Genomic DNA, 25126 nt, shown 5'->3' with positions numbered 1-25126 from the left:
TGATCCTCTTCGAGAATGAAGGAAAAACAATAGCAATGATTCTTTTAACTTTTTCTGACCTTCAAATGAAGAAATTAATTAAGATTTATTTCTAGATCTTTTGTTCTTTTTAATTTCATTCATTTCTTTGGTTTCGGAGACTATTGTCTGTACTCCTTTCCATCCAACTTGCTTTTTCCATTGAAAAAACTATCCTTCTTCCAGTATCCCTGAATTCAATTTTCCCTCCCCCCAATCCAACTTCTCTTCTAAATTTTCCTATGACTGAGAATTTTCCTAAGTTGAAGATATTACCATCCTCCAATTTCAAGTAACTCAGAATCCCAATCTTGATGTCATTCTCACTTTCCTTATTTCCTCATAATTTAGTGACAAATCTTGTCATTTCAATCTCTATATGTTGTGACACAATTTCCTTTTGCGGTCCTGCCTCAGTTTCCCTAAATTGTCCTGCCTCAGTTTCCCTAATTGTTCTACCTCAGTTTCCCTGAACTGGTCTGCCTCAGTTCCTTGAATTGTTTTGCCTCAATCCCCGTAATTGCAAACTCCCTTTCTGTTCATTAGGGCTGAGATAATTAGGGCTGAAGAAGATCTGGCCACTCTGGCATTCCAAAAGATAAAACTCCATATGTTGTATCTCAGATACCTAATTGATATAAGCTATCTCTAAATTCCAGACTTTCTGTCTTTAACCAACTACTCCCAGTTTATCAGAATTTATAGTTCATCTCCCATCCTGTCAGAAACAGACTGAAATTCCTCCATTTATCAATGCTGGCACTCCACCCCCCTGCCTTTATCTACCTTGATCTCTTAGAGCCAAGTATATAAAAACCATTGGAAACTCACATTCAATGCTGCTGCTGCTACTGAATGCTTTGAAAAATCAGCCCTGGGACCAAAATGGATCCTTTGTTCCCAGAAAATCTTTCCCTCTCAGAAATCCAAATGAAATATTAAAAACTCTAAACTCTGTCTTGCCTCAGTTTCTCTGGCATTACATTTAATTTGTCGTGTCCAACTCTTTTCCTCTATTCACATAGCTACAACCTTGGTTCCAGCCCACATCACTGCTCACCATAGACCCACTGCAGTGAATTCTTAATTGGTCTTAATCTTTTTGTGACTATCCTCTCCTGCAATGATTACTCTCCCTTTTGAAATGCTATCACAGTTATTATTCATCTGGTAATTATATAACATGTGATATCTCTTCTATCATATTAAACTGCTATTTACATAAGCCCAGAGAAGTTAATGTGCTTTACCCAAAGTTACATAGGTAATAATTAGTTTAAATGGCCTTGATTTGAATTTAGATTCTCTGATTATAAGTCTTAGAACTCTTTCCACTGCATCCTACAATTTCACAGATTTTTATTCTTTTCTCTAACTTCCATGTTAGTGTTTTAAAATCAGAAATCAAAGCTTATCTTTTTTTAGTATCAACCATGGGATTTAGAATGCATGTAATAAATACTTAATAAATTAAAAAAATTGTTGAGCATCTCAGAGTTGACTAATGGAGTAGAGTTTGTTCAAAGGTGGCTAAAAAGTGGCGGGAGGAGAGGATAAAATGAATGAGTAACTGGTGGAAAATTGTCACAGAAAAGGGTCATTTCTGATACCAAAGAGAGGGGAAAGAGATTAATAGGGAAGAAAGAGATAACTTTATCAGCCCATAAGGAAGGCATACATGATGAAGTCTATCCAACAATAGGGCTAAATTTACACTAGGGGAAGATAGCTGTAGGATTGCTAAAGTAAATCTAACCATCCCTCATGGAGACCAAACAAATGCCCATATTCTTGTCAACTTAGTCAAGCACAGTCCTTCTTGACAGCAGATAAACAGTGAGCAATAGGAAACTTAGCATGGTGCCTGTCACCTAAGTAAGCACTTAATAAATGCTTGTTGACTTGACTTGAAGTTCCTAGGACAGCAGATATTTGAGTCTATTTTTACCACTGTCATTACCTCATTGAGCAAGAACCAAGGAAGTCTGAGAATAGTTGTGCAAAGAATAAGAATGATGTTCTATTATTTTAATTTAAAAATTTTCATAACTTTTTTCTTTAGTCATATTTGTTATAACATATACATACATGTGCATACATACAAACATATATACACACACAAACACAGAATTCTCTTACATTAACCCCAATCCACAAACATAATTCATCAAATTTCATTTTTTTCTCTAAAAAGAGATGCTCAGTTTGCTTTATTTTTTAACTTTTTCTTCTCTAATCCAAATTCCAGTCCTCATCTTCAATTTTTCCACGCAGTTTCCTTTTTTTTTTTTTTTAACTATGTGAACCTTTAAACATTACCCACATTTAATTATGAGGTATATATGATTTTATTTTGAGAAATCATTAGTTAGATTATTTTCTACCAATTGTATGGAAGAAAAATCCACAATCTTAAAGTCAGGAGACCTAGTTTTCAGTGGGATTTCCATCAAATATCTGATGAGTTATCTCAGGCAAGTTATATCAGCTCAGTGTCCTTTTCCTTCTCAGTAAAACACAGATAACTATATCAGCTCTAGAGACATCTAAGAGTTGTTGTGAAACTCAAATAAGATGAAGATATAAAGATACTTTGTAAAAAGTAGATGCATTATATTATTATGACCATATACAAATATAAGGTATTATGATCATGAATAGAAGAAGAATGGACATAAAAAGGCAATGGTATACAGGAGAAAGGACGAAGAAAAGGACTTTGCATCCAGGAAGATTTTATGTTTAGTTATTAAACTCAACTCAAAAAAGTTCCAGGCTTTCCCCTCTGGTTCCACATAAAGTAAATTGATCGACTGTGCTTATGCATATATTTTTATTTTTTCAAAAAACCTGATTTATGACACATTCATCCATCCCCACTGTACTAGCATTTTGGATTATTGTTCATCTGGGAGATCTGTCTGTTTAATTCTAAGAGATTAATGGGTTCTTCTGTTGGGATTTATATTCTTATTGTTTAAGTACTTAATTGTTTAACAAAGAGAAATATGCATTCCCTTAGCAATAGAAGGGAAGAACCTGACTTCCACTTTTGCTCTAGAAAAGCTTATGTATCTTCTGGGGTTATTTGAGCCCTTTTCTTATCTCTGAAGCTTTGCTTCTAAGATAGATATCATATTGCTGTTTAGTAGTTCAGATGTGTCTGACTATGTGACCTCATTAACACTACTTTTCATGGAGTTTTCTTGGTGAGAAGATTGAAGTCTTTTGCTATTTCTAGTTAATTAAAGCAAACAAAGATTAAGTAATTTGCCCACAGTCACAGAACTGGTAAGTGTCTAAAGCTAGAACTGAACTCAGGTATTCTTGATTCTAGGCTCAGCACTCTATCTACCAAGTCATCTAACTGCCTCAATATATCATATCCATTTTTTCTATTTAAAATATACTTGTTTCTCCACCTAATTTCCAGACAAGTGAAGTCTGAAAATATCAGAGAGATTAAAATGACAAACTCTAAAAAATTGTGATCAAATAGCCAATTGTCAGAAGTAATTATGAAATGAGGCACAAGTCTTGTATTTTCTTAATATTTCTTCCCTTTTACAATTATAGTCACTAAATATCAATCAGCTTTTTTTCTTCATTAAAATTCCTTTAGTTTTCAATTAATTTTTCTTCCTATTTTCTTTTCTTTTCTTTCTTTTCTTTCTTTTTTTTTTTTTTGCATTTCAATACTGTTTCAGAAGATTTATGGAAACATAAAAGTAAGGCTAGTTGGGTCAGATATGAGGGTGAACAGTGATTACTGTCTGACAACTTAATCTGCTCAGTCTTTTGTCAGTTTTTCTGAAAGGTATTCAAGCAGAGGTTCCAGATGAGGAGCAGCAGCAATTCCCAGAAACCTAACAACATATAATTTTGTTGAATTTGCATTCAAATAAATGCTAACCTAAAAAAAAAAAAAAATCTACCTACTTATTTCTATTACAATAGGCTTAGTGAAATGATTCTCATACAAATGTGGTGATGACTGTCACCACTGCTATTTCTATTTTTTTCTTGAACAATTCATCAAAAACTTCTTCACTATCATTCAACTATCTGACATACATCACTAGAGATAACAGTGTCATTGAAGTCTAAAGAGAGTTGTTAATTCCTGAAAACCAAGAGTCATTATTCTATTGTCACTCCCCAGGTGAATTTTATTGACTTTTAAATTGCATAATCTGTATTCTCTACAACTCAACAAAACAATATTTCATGGTTAAGAAACATCAAGATCTAAATTTTAAAAATATTTAGCATCTAAACAAAATAAAACAATTCTATTTTTAAAGAAAAATGATTTTTAAAAGTTTATTTAATATGCAATTACTAACGTGGAAACACCTAATTCATTACAAATATTCATTCAAAAATATATATCATAGATTGGTAACTTACATTTATCGTATCTCTGTGTTTAAATGAAAAAAGGCATGCTTTAAATGACAATTTAATTATTTATCAAAACAGATCCATATTCATTTAATGCAAAATTATTGGCATTCAATGGAATTTTTTTTAAAAAGACAATTTGTAGGCACTTGTTGAATTCAACTAAATACTTGCTGAATTGAATTAAAATTACAATCAAATTTATATGTTCTCTACCTCATAGAAGGTGATCACACCGTATGTCTGAGCTGGCTCTCTCCACTGAAGAAATATCTTCTCCTCGAAAGTACTTCCTTGGATAGATTCAATGGGAACAGAACTTGGAACTAACAGCAACAACAACAAAAAAAGCACAGTTTTGGTCAGATGTTTTGGTCAGGTTTTAATTTCTCATAGAGGCACAATATTTATTCTTCTATAGACTCTTTCAAATAACAGAATTATTCCCTTAATCCTTTCCCTCCTTCCCTCCCTACTACCTACCCTTCACTAGAAGGATTTTACTTCAGAGAGAAACAAACAGTGTCCAGTCATCTCTTCCTTAAAGTAAGAGAAAATATTGGCATTCAATAAATGTTCATATCATGTAATCTATTCCTTAAAGGAAAATAAAAACTTGAAACAAAGTCACAAATTTAAAACTACAAGGAATCTTAAAATTTCATTTACTCCAATACCCTTTATACAAATGAGGAAACTGAGGCCCTGAAAGTTGTCTAAGATGAACCAGATAATGACAAAGCTTTGATCTGAGCAAGGTCCTCAGATGTTAAATTGAGTTTTCTTTCCTCTGTGTCATGTTGCTCCTTGTAATGCTTGAAGCACAACCAAATTTAATTGATATGTCATTAAATGATAGAAGATAATAATTCTTCAGGAAAAAAAAATGATTATAGCTAGAAAAAATACTAAATTTTTTATACAAGGTCTTCTCACTTAACCCAAGAAATTTTTTAAAAATCCATTTATTCATGGTAAAAAAAAATACATGGATCATAACCATAATCTCATTTGTAGACTTATTTGGTAACCAACTAGTATCAATGACATAATGTGTCACAGAAACAAGAAAAGGTGACAAAGAAAAGCTGTCTCATGAAATAAGTTTCTTAACATGAAACAGCTTTAACAATCAATGATCAAAGGGAATCTAGGTGGCGAATGGATAGAGTACCAGCCCTGAAGTCAGGAGGACCTGACTTCAAATCTGGTTTCAGACACTTAATAAACCTGGCTGTGTGACCCTGGGCAAGTCATTTAACACCAATTGCCTCAGCCAAAAAAAAAAAAGAAAGAAACAATCAATGATCAATTAAAGGATATATTATAAATAATAATAAATATATATTAATAAATATAATTAATTATAATCAAAAATATATATTAAATAAAAGATATTTATGGAATTGAAACAGGGAGCAGAAGATATAATTCTTAACCTGATAGTCAAGTTCGAATCCTACCTATAACATAATGTAGACATTTTTGCCAAACCTATTAAAACTAACTGGCCCCACTTCCCTCATCTGTAAAATGGAGAGTGGAAAACCATAGTACTTTCCTCATAGAGCTATTTTGTGGTCCAATAAGATGATATTTATAAAGTTCTTTGTACATTTTAATGTATTCTACAAATGTTATTAGCAATGTCTTAAAAACACATACCATATACAAACATACATCTGTAGTACAGAAATGTAAAGGCATGTGATTAGTCTTCCCCCAATTTCTTGGCTTCCATCAAGTCCCAGCTAAAATCTCATAGTCTACATGAAGGGTTTTACCAATCCTTCTTAATTATAGTATTAATCCCTCTGTTGATTATTTTCAATTTATCATGTTTAAAGAGTATTTGTTTCCTACATTAGACTGTAAACTCTTTGAGAGCAGATTATCTTTTGCCATATATATATGTGTCCATCCAGCACTTTGTAGTGACTGAATATAATAAATACTTAATAAATGTTTGTTTACCTATATAAATGCTTCATAGCCAAGGAAAGTAGTTCTGAGGACAAGATGATCCTAACCAGCAGATAATCCAAAAATAATTTTGTAGTTTATTTTGAAGGACATTATATAACTCTTTTTATGACAGAATTTATAATGACATTAAAATTTTCCTCTTCTGATACCTCATTATGGTATTGTAGCAACTTCTAAGACTATGCCAGTAGAGTTTAAGCTATGGCAGATTTCATAAGATTACCGACTATACACACACATGCATATACTTACATATATGTACACACATTTATATGTATACACACACACACACACACATTTTCATTCTATATAAAGAATCTAACTAGGTTCAGAGAGGCTTATCATCCCATTGGAAAGAGAATGATGAATTTTTGGTCATAGTTACTTAGGAAAACTATGAATAAAATAGAGTAAAAATTTGCATTAATGTAAAAAGCATTGATATACCTTCAGCTGTTTCAGCATTATTATGTTAATCATCTAGTGAGATTAATTCTAGCAAACATTTAACTAAATAGCAAACTAGGTATGCCTGGATACTTTGGGGATAGAAAGACACAGATGAAACAGTTCTGTCTTCAAAGATATTTTATTTTATGGGAAAAAAACAACATATACACAAATAAAAACATGATATAAATAAAGTAAATTTAAAGTAACAGTTAGGATGGGGCTGAAGTACTAGCATAACAATGCTAGGTTGAAATATATGAGAAGAGGTTTCATAGAGGATGGGGAAAGTGAGATCTGAGGATTCTAAGCAGTGATGGTGAGGAATGAGGGCATTCCAGACAAAGTATGGAGATGGGAAAAGGGGAGTAGTTCAGTTTGACTGAAATACAGCATGAAAAGGGCAGAAATGCACAATAAATCCTGGAAAAGAGACTTGAACCAAATTTTGAAGAATCATAAATGATATACATATGAGTTTTTATCTTATTCTATTTCATCCTAGAAACACATGGATTCATTGAAGCTTTTTGAATAGGAAGGTCAAGGAAGGGAAGCCTCAATATGTTAGATTATGGGGTAAAGTCAAACTGATAGTAAAATTTTGTTTTAGTATAAAATTGAAACAAAATGCAGTATTTCACAAATTATATGATGTGCTATGGTACAGATGTCAAAGATGTAAATTAAAATGTAATTGTGAAATGTTAAACAAAATAAATAAGAAATAATATAATGTAGATAATGCTAATTGTTATTTTCTCATTCAATATGTGTCCACAGGGATCCTTATATATGAGTTAGTGAAGGCTGCTATCTTCCTGTTCCTTCAAATAAATTCACTGCAAATAAAGTGAAGTTTGAATTATCTGTTGCTTGGTATGATTCAGTTTCCTGCCCACTGCTGTGAAAGCATGACACACATACAGTATGGGTATATATCACACACAGGTAAAGATAGATATAGATATATCTACAGGTGTGTACATGTATGCTTGTGTGTGTATGGAAGATAGATATAAGAATATATAAATCCATATAGAAAATATAGATTGTATAATATATACATATAGTACATATAGGAAAGTCCAAAAGAATTAGTGCAGTTTAAAGTTTTAATAGCTTAAAATAACACAAACACTTTTGGAACAGCCAACAAAGAGATGTAGCATGACATAATAAATAGAGAATTAGACTCAAAATCATGAAAACCTAAGATCAGTTTATAGCACCCCCCCCCCCCACACACACACACCAACTCTGATGCCTAATTAAACAATTCTTATCAGTGTTGACAACATTCTTCTTATCTCTTAGGTTAGAAACTTTTGGATTTTCTATCCTCCTCTGTCTTCTCTATCTAAACAATCACCAAGATGTGTCTCTCCCTCACCTCTCCCCACAATGGCTCTTGGATAAATCTGGAGAATAATGAATAGGAATAAAAGGAATATATCTATTACTTAGCTGTGCATGGGACCTTTACAAAAACTGACCATGCATTAGGACATAAAAACCTCACAAACAAATGCAGAAAAACAAAAATATTAAATAAATCTTTTTATCTGATCTTCTGATCATAATTCAATAAAATTACATTGAATAAAGGATTTTTGAAGCATAGATTAAAATTAATTAGAACGTAAATGATAATCCTCTAGAATGAATGGTCTAAAAATAAATTATAGAAACACTTAATGATTTTATTTAAGATAAGTGAAAGGAAACAACACAAGAATTTATGGGAAATTTATCTCTAAATATTTACATCAATAAAGAGAAAAGGAACAAATCAAATTGGCAAGAAACTAAAAAATAACACGTCTTCTGGATTCATTGTTTTTAGTCACTTGAAGTATCATTTCAATTACTGTGAAAGTCTCCAATTTTTGTCCATGATTAGTCATTTCCCTTTCAAATGTAGTTTACATTTAGCTATCAGGATGAACTTCTTTAGACTACTAGTGTCATGTTGTGCCCCTCCAAACTCAATAACCTATAAATGGCTGCCTACTAAATATCTCATAAAACCCCAAATTAAGAACTTCAAAGCTTTCCATGGTCTAGCTCTACACCAGTTTTTCAACTTTATTTTCAAGTCCTTCCTAAAATGTACCAATTACTGATGAGGACTAATTCTGCTTCATATGTCTAGACTTTTATGCTTATTCTCCCTCCATAGCTTATCTTATTTTTCACTCCTTAAGGATTGCCTGCTCTCTCCTTCTTTTCCCTTTAAATCCTAACAATGTTTCAAAGCTCTGCTCCAGTTTCCATTCTTTTGTGAAGCTTCTGCTAACTACTCTAACTTACAATGAACCCTTTTTGTACTTATAGTCTATATAAAATACTTAACACATTTGTTTGTTTTATTCCATAATGATTTCATATGAGAATAAGTATAACATAATGAATAAAGAAATAGATTCAGAATCTCCTCTTAGACGTATGACCTTAAGTAAGCCATATAATTTCTCAGAATCGCACGCAACTCTAAAAATATTAGTTTGAAAGAAGTTACCATTTGGCATTGCAATGTGAGGACAGTCCCTCACCAGAAGTTATTTACAAAATGAAACCACAAATCCAAATTAAAAAATAAAAATAAAAGGACTCTAAAATGTCAATTTTCCTTCCCCTAGTAACTATCAGCTCTCATGTCATGTTAGAGTCTCAGAGATCAAGCTTTAAAGCTGATCTAAGAAGATTTTGGGTTGCATTAGGAAAATCCATTGATTTTAGAAACATGGTAAGAAAAATTTTTTTTATATATATCCAAAAGAAAAAGGTGAATTGTAGATCTCTTTCCTACTTAAACTGGGCTTCCTTTTTAAATGGTGAAATATCATTTATTGGTTATGTTATTAAACATTACCAGTAATCTATAATAAGTCCTGAAAAATTTCTCTGGATGTCATATCTATCTTTGGGCAAAAGAAGTATAAGAAAACAAGCAAAATTAATTCCAGTTCCAGCTTGACTTACAAAAAACTGTAAATATAACAGAATATAAATTGAAATCTTCTAGAATCAGTAATTTCATTGCTGTGTTAATTTACTTCCTGCATATTCAGTTACCTTAAGAATAGAATTTCAGAGTTTCATTTCACAGATAGGGAAACAAAGGAGTCACTTTAAAATTATTTCTATATAGGTTTTAAATGTACTTTTATAGAATGACTCCCAGATATTTTATTCATTTTGTAGTTATTTTAAATGTGACTTTCTGAATTTTGTCATTGCTGTACAAAACTGTCACTGATTTTTGTGGATTTATTTTGTAGCCTGTAACTCTGCTAAAACTATTAGCTATCTCAGTTTTTTGCTGATTCTCTAGGATTTTCTAAGTAAATCATCATGTTATCAGAAAAAAAAAAGTCATAGGTTTTTTTGAGTCTCTCACATATTCAACAATGCAGTCCACAATTAAGACTTCTTTGTTTAGTATAATAAAACAAAAATTATTTAAAAACATTACATTTAATCATTAGTGATAATATTAATATTAGAAACACCAGTAAAAATGAAATAATGGTTTATATATTTCATATATGTATACAAGTCTGACCTCCCTGAAGAGTCAGGGATGGCATGACCACCTGTGTTCTAAAACAAAAGAAAGCGGGAGATGTAATGGGCTGAGGCTTGAGTTGATGCACTGAGGTCCCAAGCATGTGAGGCTAAATAGTAATTGGACCATACTCTATTAATATATATGCTTGGAGAAAGAATGGCCCCTGCCCACTCTTTGTGCAAGTACTGATGTGTTGTATATGAAATGACGTTTTTGGTGGGTGGAGGCGGGGGAGGAGAGAGGGAAGCGGAAAGAGAGACTGCTGGCTGGCGTCTTGTCACAGCTGCTCCCACTGCTATTGCAACAGCCCTTTACCTCCGATCCCCCTCTGCTAGCTGGCTTCCTGTCTGCCCATATTGCTATCGCAATCCTTCTTCACCTCTACTGAGAATAAAGATTGAAGATTTTTCCCTTAACCTGAATTCCTGACTCTGGCTGATTTTAAATACTCGGTCATCATATACAAGTGTGTTTATATATATGCTAATATATATAATATTAATCCATGTATACATGTGTATATATTATATACATGAACATGTGTTCTTGTATCATATTTTATTATCTTCAAGTTTTTTCAGTAGATGTATGATCTCACTGATGTAGTATGTACTTTCTTCCAAAAGTATACATCGTAACCCAACCACTTTTATCCTATAGAATGCTTACTAAAAACCTCCCATAAATCTTTCATCCAATAGCTAAGAGATGATCTCTAGGGTTCTTAAAATTATATGATATAGCCATGTAGTACACAGGCTACTAACTTTTTTTTTCTTATTGTTACAAAACCAGTTTGGTGCTTCTTCCAGTAATATTACTCTTGTTGAGGACATATTTTTTTTTATCACTTCTTGCCCACAATTTGTTGCTGTTAAACATGCTATGATCTTTTTATATCTTATATATATAAATATATATGGCTTCGCTGCCTGTTAAGTGCCTCACAATTCATAAATTGCTGCTATTCACAATCATATGACATTTCAGGAAGAATTTTGGTACATTAATAAGATGAGCTTTTCTTTCAGGAAGAAGTGTAGGAATGAATGAATCCTATAGACACAATTATATACATGTGTCTCAGTAGCAGTTAGCTTTATTTGTTTAAATTGTAATGACCTCTAAGTTCTATATTTTTGCCACATAGTGACTTTGAGTCTGTGATATATATTCCATACTTTATTTCATTCAATCTTCCAACAACTCTGGGAAGAAGATATTATCATATACACCAATTTAGGAATGAGAAAACTAATATTCAGAAAGTTTAATTAAAAGACTCACCCAGAGTTATACCACTAACATGTTACAAGCAAATTCAAGCACTGCTTTCTCTTGACATCAAGTCCAGGACCCTTCATTATGCCATGCTTTTTAAAATTTTAGACAGATATTAGAAAACAGGTTATGAATTTGTCTATTTATTTCCTTCTTTCCCTCTTTCCTTCCTCCTTTGTTTGTTCCTTCGTTCTTTTCTTTTCTTCTTTTCCTCCTCCTCCTCATCCCTCCCTCCCTCCCTCCTTCCCTCTCTCTTCTCTCTCTCTCTCTCCCCTATCTTGTTTCTCTCTCTCCTTCTTCCTCTTCCTCCCTCTTTTTCTTCCTTCCTTCTGTCCACTTAGAATTGCTACGCAGAGAGGTGGTTCAGTAGATAAGAGGACAGAGACTAGAATCAGGAAGACCTAAGTTCAAATCCAGTCCAGAAACTTAGTAGCTGGCTCACCCTGGTCAAGTCATTTAATCTTGTTCATTTCGGTTTCCTCATATGAAAAATGAGCTAGAAATAGAATAGCAAACCATTCCAATTTCTTTGCCAAGAAAATAACAGAAAAGATCATGAACAGTTGAACCCAACTAAAAGTGATTAGATAACAACACCAAAAGAAGTTTAATTGAGTTTCGTTTTGCTTTGTTCTTCATAATTCACAGTATTACAAGATTTATAGCTGTAGGGTATTTCTTAGATTAGCTAGATAAAAGTTTTCATTTTTTGGATGAGGAATCTGAGACACAGAAAAGTTAAATAATTTGTCCAATATAACAGAGGTTACTACAAAGCAGAACTGGGATTTGAATTCTGGCCTTCTGACTACAACCAACAACCTATTCCATGGTACTAATTTCTTTAAAAGATTGTTTGAAAAGTGCACTGAATCTGGAATAGGAGGACTACAGTTCAGATTGCAGCTCTGCCACTCATGATTGGTCACATAACTGACCCAGATCTCAAGTTCTTATTGACAAAATGGGATGGGCAGATTACAAGGTCTTGCTAAGAGATTTATTTAATCCATATCCGTCACTCAAATACTTAATGTCACAGATGGAATTCAAAACAAGATTCTGACCATTATACCATGATGTCTTTCAAGAGGAAAATGTCAGTTCATCTTTGTTGTTGTTGTTGTTGTTGTTGCTGTTCAATCATTTCAGTTGTTTTCAATTCTTTGTGACCCCATTTGGGATTTTATTGACAAAGCTACTGGAATAGTTTGCCCTTTACTTCTCCTGCTCATTTTACAGATGAGGAAACTGAGGCAAATTTGACAAATATGTGACATGCCCATGGTCACACAACTAGTAATTATCTGAGATCATATTTGAACTCAGGTCTTCCTGATTCCAGACCAATACTTTTATATACTGTGCTACCTGAACACCATTTTAATTTTAGTTTTAATTTAATTTATTATATAGTAGATAGACAGCTGCCTTCAGAATCAGGAGACCTGAGTCTTTGATAGTTTCTGATCACAGGACCCTATGCAAAAACATACTCTCAGTGCTTTTGGCAATAAATGCCCAAATTGCAGAAGAGAGATCTGCATTGATAAAGCCAGTTTCCTTACCTGTGAGTTCCCTAAATCAGAGGTCTCAAATACAAGGACAGATCAAAATGTCATTGTGAAATATTAACAAAAGAAATAAAATACACTATAAACTAGATGATCTTAATATATCATTTTCAAGTAAATATATGGCCCATTGAGCTCTTGATATATAACTTAATGACTCCCATTTGTAATGAGTTTGACATCATTGATTTAGACCAATGAAATCACAGATCTAGTCTCTATTTCCTCATTATAGAACTTTTCTAGTGCTTAAATATACAGAAGCACACAGGCATTTAATATAGGCATGGAGCTAAAAAAAAAAATCCTGCTTCAGCTCTCATTTTTAGAGCAATGTATTTTTAAAGAGATTTTTTTTTAAGCTTCACTAAAAATATAAATTTAAAGTACTCACGATCTTCATCTGTCTGGACAATAAGCTCTTGGCTTTCTTTTCGTCCCTCTGGATTCATGAGGATGAGTTTCACACTGACGTTGGTGTAAGGTGACAGGTTAGTGATTGTGTGCTGTGGATGTGAATTATCTGTATCCCAGCTTACTTCTTCTCGAACTTGCTCTTGTCCTCCCACTTGGTAACAGTAATGGACAGTAAGGTTATAACTATGGCAGCGAGTGACATTGTAGCCAAATGGTTCCCAACGGATTGTGATTTGTCGAGATTTGATTTCTACTACTTCCAGTTTTCTAGGTCCACGCATGGGATCTGTACAAAAAGAATTGTAGAATATTGCATCAGATGAGTTTGGATTTCTTTGGTATCATTATGCACTTACAGTGTGCCTTTCACCAGAGAATGTGGTAGTGGTCCAATGAAAATAATTCTCTATTAGCTCAGGAATTGACTATATTCATTTGACAAATATTTTTAAGCTTCACTAAAAATATAATTTTAAAGTACTCACTACATTCATTTGACAAATATTTTTAAGACAAAGATACTTTGTGAAAAACACTATTATGTACAGAATGTAAAAAGATGAAAGAAAAGACAGTAGTTACATCAAAAAAATTGAAGAAAAGATTACATACATGAAAATAATTTTAAGGACAGGAATATATAGGAGAGATTTTTTTAAAAAGCAGTGCATGCTTGGTTACTACATAACTCAGGGACTCTGCTAAAAAATATAACTCAAGTCAAAATCCTCCAATCTGTAATAATCTCCATGGGATCTTCACGACTGCTCAATTAACTTGTAATATTTAAATTACTACTATTAGGCAATATATTTAAAAAGATATTTAGGAATAATACTGGATTTTTTTCTTGTTTGGAAACTTTTATATGATTAAAGAGAATATCTATTTATTGACTGCTTCACTAGTTGAATATTTAGAAAAGTTTTGATGCACTAGAAATCCCTCATAAACAAATTAATATGCATCCCTCCTCTCTTTTGCTTAATAATCAATGTATCTTCACAAAGACTATGCTAAACATTTTCCAGAGGTTTCCATTATTCTTGCTTTGTAATAATGTAACTAAATATTTTGGATTTTGGTTTAAACAAATCATGCAATACTAAGAGATTCAATAGAAAATAATCTTCCAGTGCATAAAGAAGCCTATAGTATTTTATGTTTGTCTAGGTAAAAAAAGAAACAAAGAGAAACAAACTTAAAAGAAGCTCCAGAATTTTTTTTAAAAATAGAAAAATTTAAATTCAATCCTCTTGGCAATCTTTGCTGAATTTCTCATCCTATCCTTCTTCTCACCTCTTCACTCCACTGTTTTCCCAATTCAGATGACTATAACAGCTTTTTTAATGTAGAAATTCCTCCTAGAGAATATTTTAGAAATTGGAAATTCAACAATAGTGAAAGCATAGGCTTTGCTGGATCTAAATAGGATAACTTTTTTTTTTCCCTCTGAGAGTTGTTAGTTTTTATTCTTAATAGATCATATATTTAAATCTAAAAACAAACAAACAAATCACTAAACTAAAACAAAACAAAATTAAACTAAGCATTATTATAAATGGGGAAAATAAATCTTTTTAAGGGCAAAATGAGGCCTTACCTTGAGGTCAGGCCTTTAATTGTTATCAACAGAGACAAATGGAAACCACTTTAGGCTTTCTGATTTATAAACCTCTTCTCATTAGCTATTAACACCTAATTCTAACCTGCTTAAAGAGGATGATGGCAAAAAGTCATGCAATCTTCCTCAGCTGTAAACTGACCTCTACAGTTCTACCTTTCATAGCTCTCTTATAACCAAGGGAGAAAACTATAAGAAAGGAAAACGGCTAATAAACCACAACAGTGCTTCTAAAATAAACTGGAAGGCTGCATTCTCTTACCATAGTGGAGAGATAAATACCACTTATCAGCACATGACATTTATATTTTAAATCCCATAACTCAGTGAAAATCTGACATGCCTTTCAGTGCCTCCTAAAACAAAGGACCTAAAGGTTGAAAGGATTCCCCCCTGCCATTCCATAAAATCGAGTTCTGATCTAGCAAGGATATATGACAATTACATCTTAAGTTAATAAGTAGAGTACCTTAATCTTCATTGTTTCTAAGGGCTCTATTGCTCTCTGTGTCTTAAGAGTCAACCAGGTACTCCATAGTGACATTTGCTCTTGAAAGGGATATTGATGATCCCTATAGATTCTGACGGGTGTTGATGTGAGATGTGATCACAATGTAGGGACTGACAGTTTCATAACCAAATATATGTAATTTCAGTATGTTAATTGCTTTTCAAACTAGAAGACAAATACCATCAAACCAGATTTGGTGTATTATTACTACCATTTTATATAAAACGAATAAATTTCTTGGGATTAGATAATAGAATAATAAATTATATTCCCGAAACTAACAAACTGTTACTGATTGTGTAATATTTGCTATCTTCCCTTTGCTTCTTTCTCCTCTCTGCCCCAACCTCTCAAAACCTTCACCTTTCTTTTCTATATTTTTAAAGAGGGGAATGAGAGTTAGGGGCTGATTGTTAGAACAGGCTTTGTCACACACCCTTGGGATACTCTTGACATTTTCTCCCTTCCTTATTGGGGCTATTATGATAAGCCCCATTGGCATGAATCATGAGGCCAGCCGGGACAATCCGGGCCCACTGACTCATGATAAGAAAGTAGGATGACTTCCCAAAGGAGTGCCATGTCTGTCATGCCTGAAGCTTAGTCAGGTAGTTCTTACCAATCCCCCGCTGGTGCCTGCAGCATCTTTCATTCTGCTCTCTTTCTGCCAGCTTGAGCCCCGTATCAAGCAGTGAAGGTTGACAGTTGCAGGTTTGACCTAAGGGACCAGCAAGCCCTGTTTCTAGCCTCTGGCACTTTAGCATCCCATTTAATCAGCGATCCTGGTTTCTTCTACGTTCAGTTCTGTTTTTTTCCATGAATAAGGGCAGAAACTGACTGATAGGATCAATTTCCATTGCAGGTTCAATTCACAGCTCATTTCTCTGAAACTTCACACTTTACCTCCTATTACAACTACAGTGCTTTTTCAGAAACTCAATTTCAGAACCTGTGAGAGACATTTGCTTGTAATTTTTGGATTCTGTCATTGATAATCAAAAAAACATAGATTACAACTAAAATTCCTGATATCAGGTTTCTCTTTTCTCCCTCTTCATGGACTAGAAAGGCCTATTAAAATATATGAAACAAAAACTAGAAATTGTATGAGCTATGTTGCTACCACCAGCCAATATTGCTGAAGACTCCTGGCAAGAATTGATCTTGGAGTCAAGAGACTTCAGTGCAAATGTGAATTTTTATTACAGGTGAGTGGCATAGTGGATAGAGTACAGGATTTGGAATCAGGAAGATCTGAGATAAAAATCCAGTCTTAGGCACCTGATAGCTGTAATCCTGGGCAAATTGTTTACCCTCTATTTTCTTTATTTCTTTTTTTATAAAGCTTTTTATTTTCAAAACACATTCATAGATAGTTTTAAACATTCACTCTTTAAAAAACTTATGTTCAAAAATTTCCCCTCTCTTCCTTTCTCCCACCTTCTCCCCAGATAGCAAGTAATCTAATATATGTTAAACATGTGCAATTCTTCTGTGCATATTTCCACAATTACCATGTTGCACACAAAAAAATCACATCAAAAGGGGAAAAATGAGAAAGAAAACAAAATACAAGCAAACATCATTAACAACAAATATATAAATATGTTGTGATACACACTTAGTCCCCACAGTCCTGTTTCTAGGTGTAAATAGCTTTCTTCATCATAAGACCATTGGAACTGGCCTGAATCATCTCATTGGTGAAAAGAGCCAAGTTCATCAGAATTGATTATCATATAATCTTCTTGTTGCTGTGTACAATGTTCTCTTGGTTCTGTTCATTTCACTTAGCATCAATTCATGTAAGTCTTTCCAGGCCTCTCTGAAATCTCCCTGCTCATCTTTCTTATAGAACGATAGTATTCCATAACATTCATATACCATAATTTATTCAGCCATTCTCCAACTGATGGACATTCACTCAGTTTCCAGTTCCTTGCCACCACTAAAAGGACTGCTAAAAACATTTTTGCACACATGGGTCCCTTCCCCTTTTTATTATCTCTTTGGGATACAGGCTAATTAAAGACACACTGGATCAAAAGGTATACACAGTTATAAAACTGTTTTTTGTTACTCTCCATTTTCATCAGTTTCCCCATTTATAAAACGAGGACAATAATAGTACCCACCTCCAACATTATTATGAGCATCAAATAAGATATTTTTTGTAAAGTGTTTTTCAAGCCTTAAAGTGTTATATAAAAGATAAACAAATTTTACTATTAATGATAAAATAATATATGTATATAATACACATAGATGCATATGCAAATATAAAAATAAATATATATGTGGTATATACTTATATAAAATATATTTTATATACACATGTACATTACTTATATGAGGGGACAGCTAAGTTGTACTGTGGATAGAGCACTGGACTAGAATCAGGAAGTTGTTTCTTAACTGTGTCACCTTAAGCAAGTCACTTTAACTCTCTTTGCCTCAGTTTCTTCATCAAATGAGCTGGAGAATATTTTTGCCAAGAAAACCTCAAATGGGATCAAGAAGAGAACAACACAAATGAAATGATTGAACATCAAAAATTACTTATGTGATTGTAGGCAAGTCACCTAACCACAAAGTTTTAGTTTTCTCATCTATAAAAGATATCAGAAGGCTGTTGTGATTTGTATTGTGTATTTTTAATTTTGAATGTGTTTTATAAATATGAGTTATTTAGTTGTTATTTCAACATTTTTACATAAATCATGTATTTATGAGAGCATCAGAAACAAAAAAAATAATTAAAATATAACAACTATCCATATGTGGGGGAAATAACCATAATGCTTATTGTCAACAGTTTTCTTCTTATCAGTGAATCAGTAAACCACTCAAATAGCTGTTGCTGATAAAAAAAAAAAAAATCCAGGATTCAAAGTAGTTTTTTATATGGAGTTGTTGCCCTCCTCATTTTTGACCCATAAAATGTTTTTATATATTACTACAGTCACCTCAAGGAAAATCCTTTTAGTTCAAATTAAATTTGAGAATGCTTAGGTTTATTAACCATTAAATAAAAATGTCCTCTAGGCATTTATTCATTCCACCATTTGCAAACTCCTTGAATACAATGTAGTAGTCTGTGATGAAGAACTGCTATATTCTAAGAATACCTGCCCTATAAATAATTTCCTCAGTGAAAATAACAATAGTTCTCAATGAATTTTATGGAAACAAAAATAAATGTAAAGTAATAAATTTTCATAAAATCAATATACATACTGGTTTTAAGTAATTAGTTTTTTTTTTCAGACTAAACAAATGATATCCAAGAAAAGGAACAATGTATCTATTTTTATCTTTTGTGTTTATCAAAATTTTAGACAGGATAAAAAAAATACCAAGTGATTTGAAAACTCAGGCAGTAATGTGAAGGCTATTTCACCAAACATCAGTGGTTTCCTATGTTAAATAAAATCTACTGCTTTCCACAATTTGTGGTATGACCATGTTCCACAGGACTGATATGATACAGAATGAGTAGAGGTCATTATCATGTTAATTATTATCATTCATATACATATATATATATATATCACTAAGTATATGTATTATGCACTGAATATTTATCTTGATGACTATTACTAGCTGAAAGCAAAAATTACAGAAAGAAATTAAAAAGGAAGAATAATTTCTCTGAGAATTGAAAATGAGAGTCAACATTCATCACACATATCTGAAATTCTTGTTCAAAGCTGGTCAAGACTTTATAGGTAACTCAGCATAAAACTCAGCATAACCTATGGCTGAACAGTAAGTTATTGATACTGTGAAATGAAACACATTAATGGTCTACACTTTGGACATCATGGAAGGCTAGAACTTAAGTCCACAGCTTATGGACAATCTCAGATAAGAGGTTCAGAGCTAAATAAGTTCTAGGAAAAATTACTATCTCTTAACTTGGAAAACCCATTAAATATTTAAGTGCTGTTGCATAACATCCTAGGAGAAACAGAAAAGTTGGTAATCTAGAGTGGTTACTAGAAAATATGAGGCACTTTCCAGGTCCAACAATCTATGCTTCTGTGATACTGGGGTTATCACATGAACAAAAACAAATATAATGCTATATCCAGACACATAAACATGCATACAGAGACAGAGAGAAGAAAAAAACTTCAAAAAAGATAAAAGAGTTCAGAGAAAGATTCATAGAGGTTTCGAGAGCTGATATTGAAGGATGTTTAGAATTTTAATAGACAGGAACATAGGATAGAGAACAGTAACAGACATCTAGGAAAACATGTGGGCAAAAACAAGTTATAAGAATGCAGATGTGCTGTCTCTTAGGCCTTGACAGATGTGATCAGGAAATCACACTTGTCACTGGGCAGCAAGGTGTTACTGATTTTAAGTGCATGTGTAAGTAAAATGTGATCAAAGAAAATGTATCAGGAAAAATAATCTGGCAATGACAGATATCATGGCCATGGGTGAGAGGAAGAACAATCCTTCTATCAGTTAAAAGGCATTTTAAATTTTTCAGGTGATGACAGAATGAAGGACTTAAAATTTTTTCACCAATTAATTTCTTTCCATTTTGAAATGCTTGTGTCAGTTGATAATTAATTTCTAACAAAAAAGAGGAAAGATGAAGGAAAAAAATTGTAAGTTCTCTTACATGTTATAATGAAGCCCTAAAATATCCAGGTAGCAGTAAGAACAGAAAGGGCAGAATTTCATAGGAAGTATTAAAATCTAATATTTAAGATAGAAAGAACGATAGACATATATATCTGTATCATCTATACACAGATGCTGGTTTTTACTCTTCATTTTCAAAGAGGACCAAAGACATCAATGTCTTGACTTGTGCATTAAATGGATTTAAAAGAGTCAGAGTTGCCCAAAGTTTTAGCTTCACTCTCTTAAAAATGTCAGAATGACTGGTAACAGCCCAGAATGCAATGGATGATCTTGATATCTTTGATGTCTGACAAAGCTCTAAATGCTCCATAAATTGTTCTCATCTGTCCATTTCACCAGTGGAAGTCTTTACGTGCTTGAGCTGGACATTTCCCTAACTGCCCAAAGGGTTTGAGGACTGTTGCTCACCTTCAACCTGGTTTAACTATTTGAAAAAGGCAGGTTTACCAGGGCATAGCTGCCGTTCATGCTACACCATGAGTAATGGGAGTTGGGTGTCAGGTGGACCACAAAGATGGATGAACAGCTTTGGAAAGTACTCAGCAAGCTTTCACTCCCTTGGAGTACCTTAAATACCCCTAATATAAATACAAGTATAGATGGTATCAAGATGATATAGATGGTATAGATATAGATCTATGGGGAGAAAAGAAAAATTTCTATTAATTTTTTATAGACACTGAGGGGTTTATACAGATATGAAATGTTGCATGTACTTTCTATTGAGGTCACTATATTTTTTCATTTTACTTTACTGTTTTACTTTGTTTAAGAGAATTCTCATGAAATAGGAATAATTGCCCTATTAAGGATCTCTGACCAAATGTTTCAGGAGATACTTAACACACTCCAAACCAATTCATTTTTCCAATATTAACATAGTCTGGCATATAATATGGGTTTAATAAATGCTCTATTTATCTATCTTTTCTTCTTCTTCATCAGTCATCATCATCATCATCATCACCCTAAATCTTGTTCTTGACTGGAGTTCCTATTTTTGTTGATACTCTCATTTTCCTATTGCCACTCTCAAAATCTCACATATATGTATTCCTTATTCAACTCTCCATCTCTGTCTGTCTCTGTATAGCTCTGTGTGTGTGTGTGTGTGTGTGTGTGTGTGTGTGCGCGCGCATGTGTGTGTGTGTATCTCCTGGGGAGTAAGTATTTCTTTTATCTTTTGAAAGTACATTATATTTTCTGGAAACTACCAAAAGTAATTTAAAATCAGGCATGGGGAACAAGGAAGATGATTAACCTGGATGATTCAGGATAGAGTAAAAACAAAACAAGATAATGTCTATAAAATAATCAGACTAATTTTCTTTTGTGGCTTATAAATTATCATATTCTTAATAGATTTGGGAGTCATTACTCTAGAAGGGTAATTAGATCGGTGGATATTGATGACCACTAAGGGTAAGAGTATATAAATCAAATGCATCAATCAAATATTTACTAATCACATATTAAGTACAGGCCTCTGTGCTAGGCAACAGAGACACAGATACAAATAATGAAACAGTTCCTGCTCTTAAGAATTTTAAATTCTAATGGAGATTATTGTTGTGCATCCTTTTTTTTTTCCCAAAAAGGACCAACATCAGGAAGGTGATGCCATAACTTCAAGTGAATTGGATTTAAGTGAAGGCGATTGTACAGAGTCACCTGCTTCACTCTTCCAGAACCATTTAAGTCTAGAGGCAAGATAAAAATCAGGATGATTGGAGATGACCCTGGATACTGTGGGTCATTTTTAAAGTAAAGGTTTTCTCAAGTCTCAGCTTGACATGACAACTCCCATTCAGTAATTAAGGTTAGGTAAGAAACGTGGTAAAGAATGGCCTCTTTTACCTAGTTTAATAAACACATACACACACACACACACACACACACACACACACACACACACACACACTCCAATTTGGGAGGGAAGACTTTCAGAGTTTCTGGCCAAAACAGAAACAATTGCTATTTACACTCACTGTGTCATCAGTGCCCAAATAATGAACAAGTGAGGCTTAAGCTGGCTCAGATTATTTAGTGGAGAACACAATACATTCACACACATAGATGCACAGTTACATAATACACATAGGTATAAATGCTTACTAAGAGTTTTGGAGCACTCTACATACATATATATGTGCCTATAAATAAAAAGTAGTGAAGGCAGAAATAAAAAAGAATCCATGTACCTAAGTGTGAAACCTGGAAAGCCTGTAAAGGGGACTGTACCATTAAGGGGAGGGTCAGTTCCACAAAAACGCACATAGCTATGGATCATAACACACTTGAAGGAATTGCAAATCAGCCTTTACTAAGGGATAAATCCAGGCAAGAGGGAAGAGGAGAGAGGTCAGAGAATGCACCTGCCTCTCAGTCTCCTTGTATGATTATCATCCTCTCACAGGAAGGAATCTATTCTGATGGTCAGAATTAGACCCCCAGCAGCCACTAGCAGCTAGCTCCCATAATGCGCCTTAGCTATAAAGACTATATTAGCTACTGGCCAAACACTGACCTCTGGAAAGACATACAAAGAAAAGATAGTGAGGGGTTAAAGATCATAGAATATGAAAAATGATATATGACTTGTAAGTTAATTTAGTTTTACTTTTTCTGGGCCCTAATAGCTGTCCCATTGTACGACATAGAATATTTCTGTGTATATACACAAAAGCAAAACAATTTCAGGTACTGAAAATATAATTGTCATTAAATCCAAGATAAACTTAGATAAATCCATAGACAAAAAATCCATACTCAGATTATTAAGGAGAAGCCCATAATGCCCTAGATATATTTATAATTTCAAACCTATGTCATGAAAAGTAATATGACATTTATTTTGGTTTCTTCATTTCTCTCTGAAGACAAAACATTCTAAATACACAGTTGTGGGGCTGTTCAGTATACCTTGGAAATATATCTTCCTGGGAGACTCAGTAAGAGGGCACCAGCTATGGATATTACAATTTTCAACTTGGAAATTCGGGGGCCCAACTTGACAGTCTTGCAGGGCCCCCTACCTGATTCTTACTCATTTGTCCCCCCTTCTTTTTGGTTTTTTTTTCTCTTGGAGTATCACAGTGATATCCCAGGAAGGGTTCTAACATTCACCACTCATTTAGTTCTGACACATCAGCAAAGGAAAAACCCTTTGACAATGAATGTGTAAAAAAAAAAAAAAAAAAAAAGTTAACAGATGGCCCTGTTTGTGGCAGAGAGGTTTGTTTTTTGGTTTGTTTTTAAAGCATGACAGCATCATATCATGAGTTTATTTGCACTATGTGTATCTTTTTATAGATGGGCTTTTTCCCTACCTAGTCCTTCATATCTATTCAGTCACAAAGGCTTATTAAATTCTATCTTTGTAATGTCCAGAAGTAGATAAGAGAGTCAACCTGGAAGTAAAGGAAAACTGGGTTCAGCTCCCATTCTCTAACCTTACTAGCTGTGTGACCCTGAACAAGCCACTTAACCTCTAAATGCTCCATTATCCTTATCTGCAAAATGGGAATAAGAATAGCATTATAATACTTCCTAAGATTGTTCTGAAGATCAAATGAGAAAATACTTGTAAAATGCTTCGTATGTCTGATGCATAGTAAGCACTATAGAAATGTTAGCTCCACAACATAGCATTCTCACTCTTTCTGCAGTAGTTTACTTGCATTTTGTTTTCTTTCCCAGTTTTTTTCCTTATTGATCCGATTTTTCTTGTTTAGCAATATAACTGTATAAATATGTATACATATATTGGATTTAACATATATTTTAACACATTTAACATATATTAGACTACCTGCCATCTAGGGGAGGGAGTGGGGGGAAGAAGAGGATAATTTGGAACAAAAGGCTTTGCAAGGGTCAGTGATGGAAAAGTACCCATGCCTATATTTTGTAAATAAAAAACTTTAATAAAAATATATTTTTCATGAAAATATGAACAATTTTAATAAAAAAAATAAAAATCTTTGCATTCCCAGAAAAAAATGCTAGCTTACATTATATTTATAGTGTATAGATAGTTTATATACACACACACACACACATACACCACTAATACTATTATTACTACTACCTCTACTACTACCACCATTACTACCACCACTACTACTGCTACCACCACTACTATTAACTACCACCTTTACTACTATTAACACTACTACTATTACTGCTGTTACCACCACCATTCCTACTACTCCTGTTATCAGTACATTGTTATGGACCTCATCACCAGAATCTATTACAATAGTCAGGTCATTAGCTTCCATGACTTCAAACTATCCCAAATACTACAATTTCTGATGAATATTGTTCTAATATTGCTATGCTTATACTATTTTTCTTACTCAAAAATCTGCCACGATGTTCTGCCTTCCATGACATAAAATCCAAATTCTTGATTTTGATGTTCCAGGCCCTCCTGTAACAAAATCTCATTATCTTCCTAACAGATGCCTCCATTTTACTCCAATTGGGTTATTCCCTGACTCCTGAATATACTTCATGCTTTCCCAGCTCTACTCATTTGTTCATGTTCTTCCCTTTACAAGTAATTTCATATTTCCTTTTACATTTTACCCATCATTAAAGGTTCATCTAATGCCAAA

General features: G+C 33.3%; 1 protein-coding gene across 6 annotated transcripts in view; it reads right to left on the bottom strand.

The window, feature by feature from the left end:
* Nucleotides 1-25126, bottom strand: part of PTPRM (protein tyrosine phosphatase receptor type M) — a 966854-nt gene that overhangs the window by 403984 nt on the left and 537744 nt on the right. For all 6 annotated transcript variants that reach the window (XM_051970436.1, XM_051970437.1, XM_051970431.1 and 3 more), the window contains exons 8-9: nucleotides 13682-13990; nucleotides 4639-4748 (exon numbers count right to left, since the gene is read on the bottom strand). In XM_051970436.1, coding sequence (XP_051826396.1) covers nucleotides 4639-4748; nucleotides 13682-13990 — 419 coding nt within the window. The remainder of the gene's footprint in view (nucleotides 1-4638; nucleotides 4749-13681; nucleotides 13991-25126) is intronic.

The sequence above is a fragment of the Antechinus flavipes genome, chromosome 1, assembly GCF_016432865.1.
Source record: "Antechinus flavipes isolate AdamAnt ecotype Samford, QLD, Australia chromosome 1, AdamAnt_v2, whole genome shotgun sequence".
NCBI classification, from domain to species: domain Eukaryota; kingdom Metazoa; phylum Chordata; class Mammalia; order Dasyuromorphia; family Dasyuridae; genus Antechinus; species Antechinus flavipes.
The sequence above is the reverse complement of the archived record's forward strand: the minus strand, read 5'-3'. Positions and strand labels throughout refer to the sequence as shown.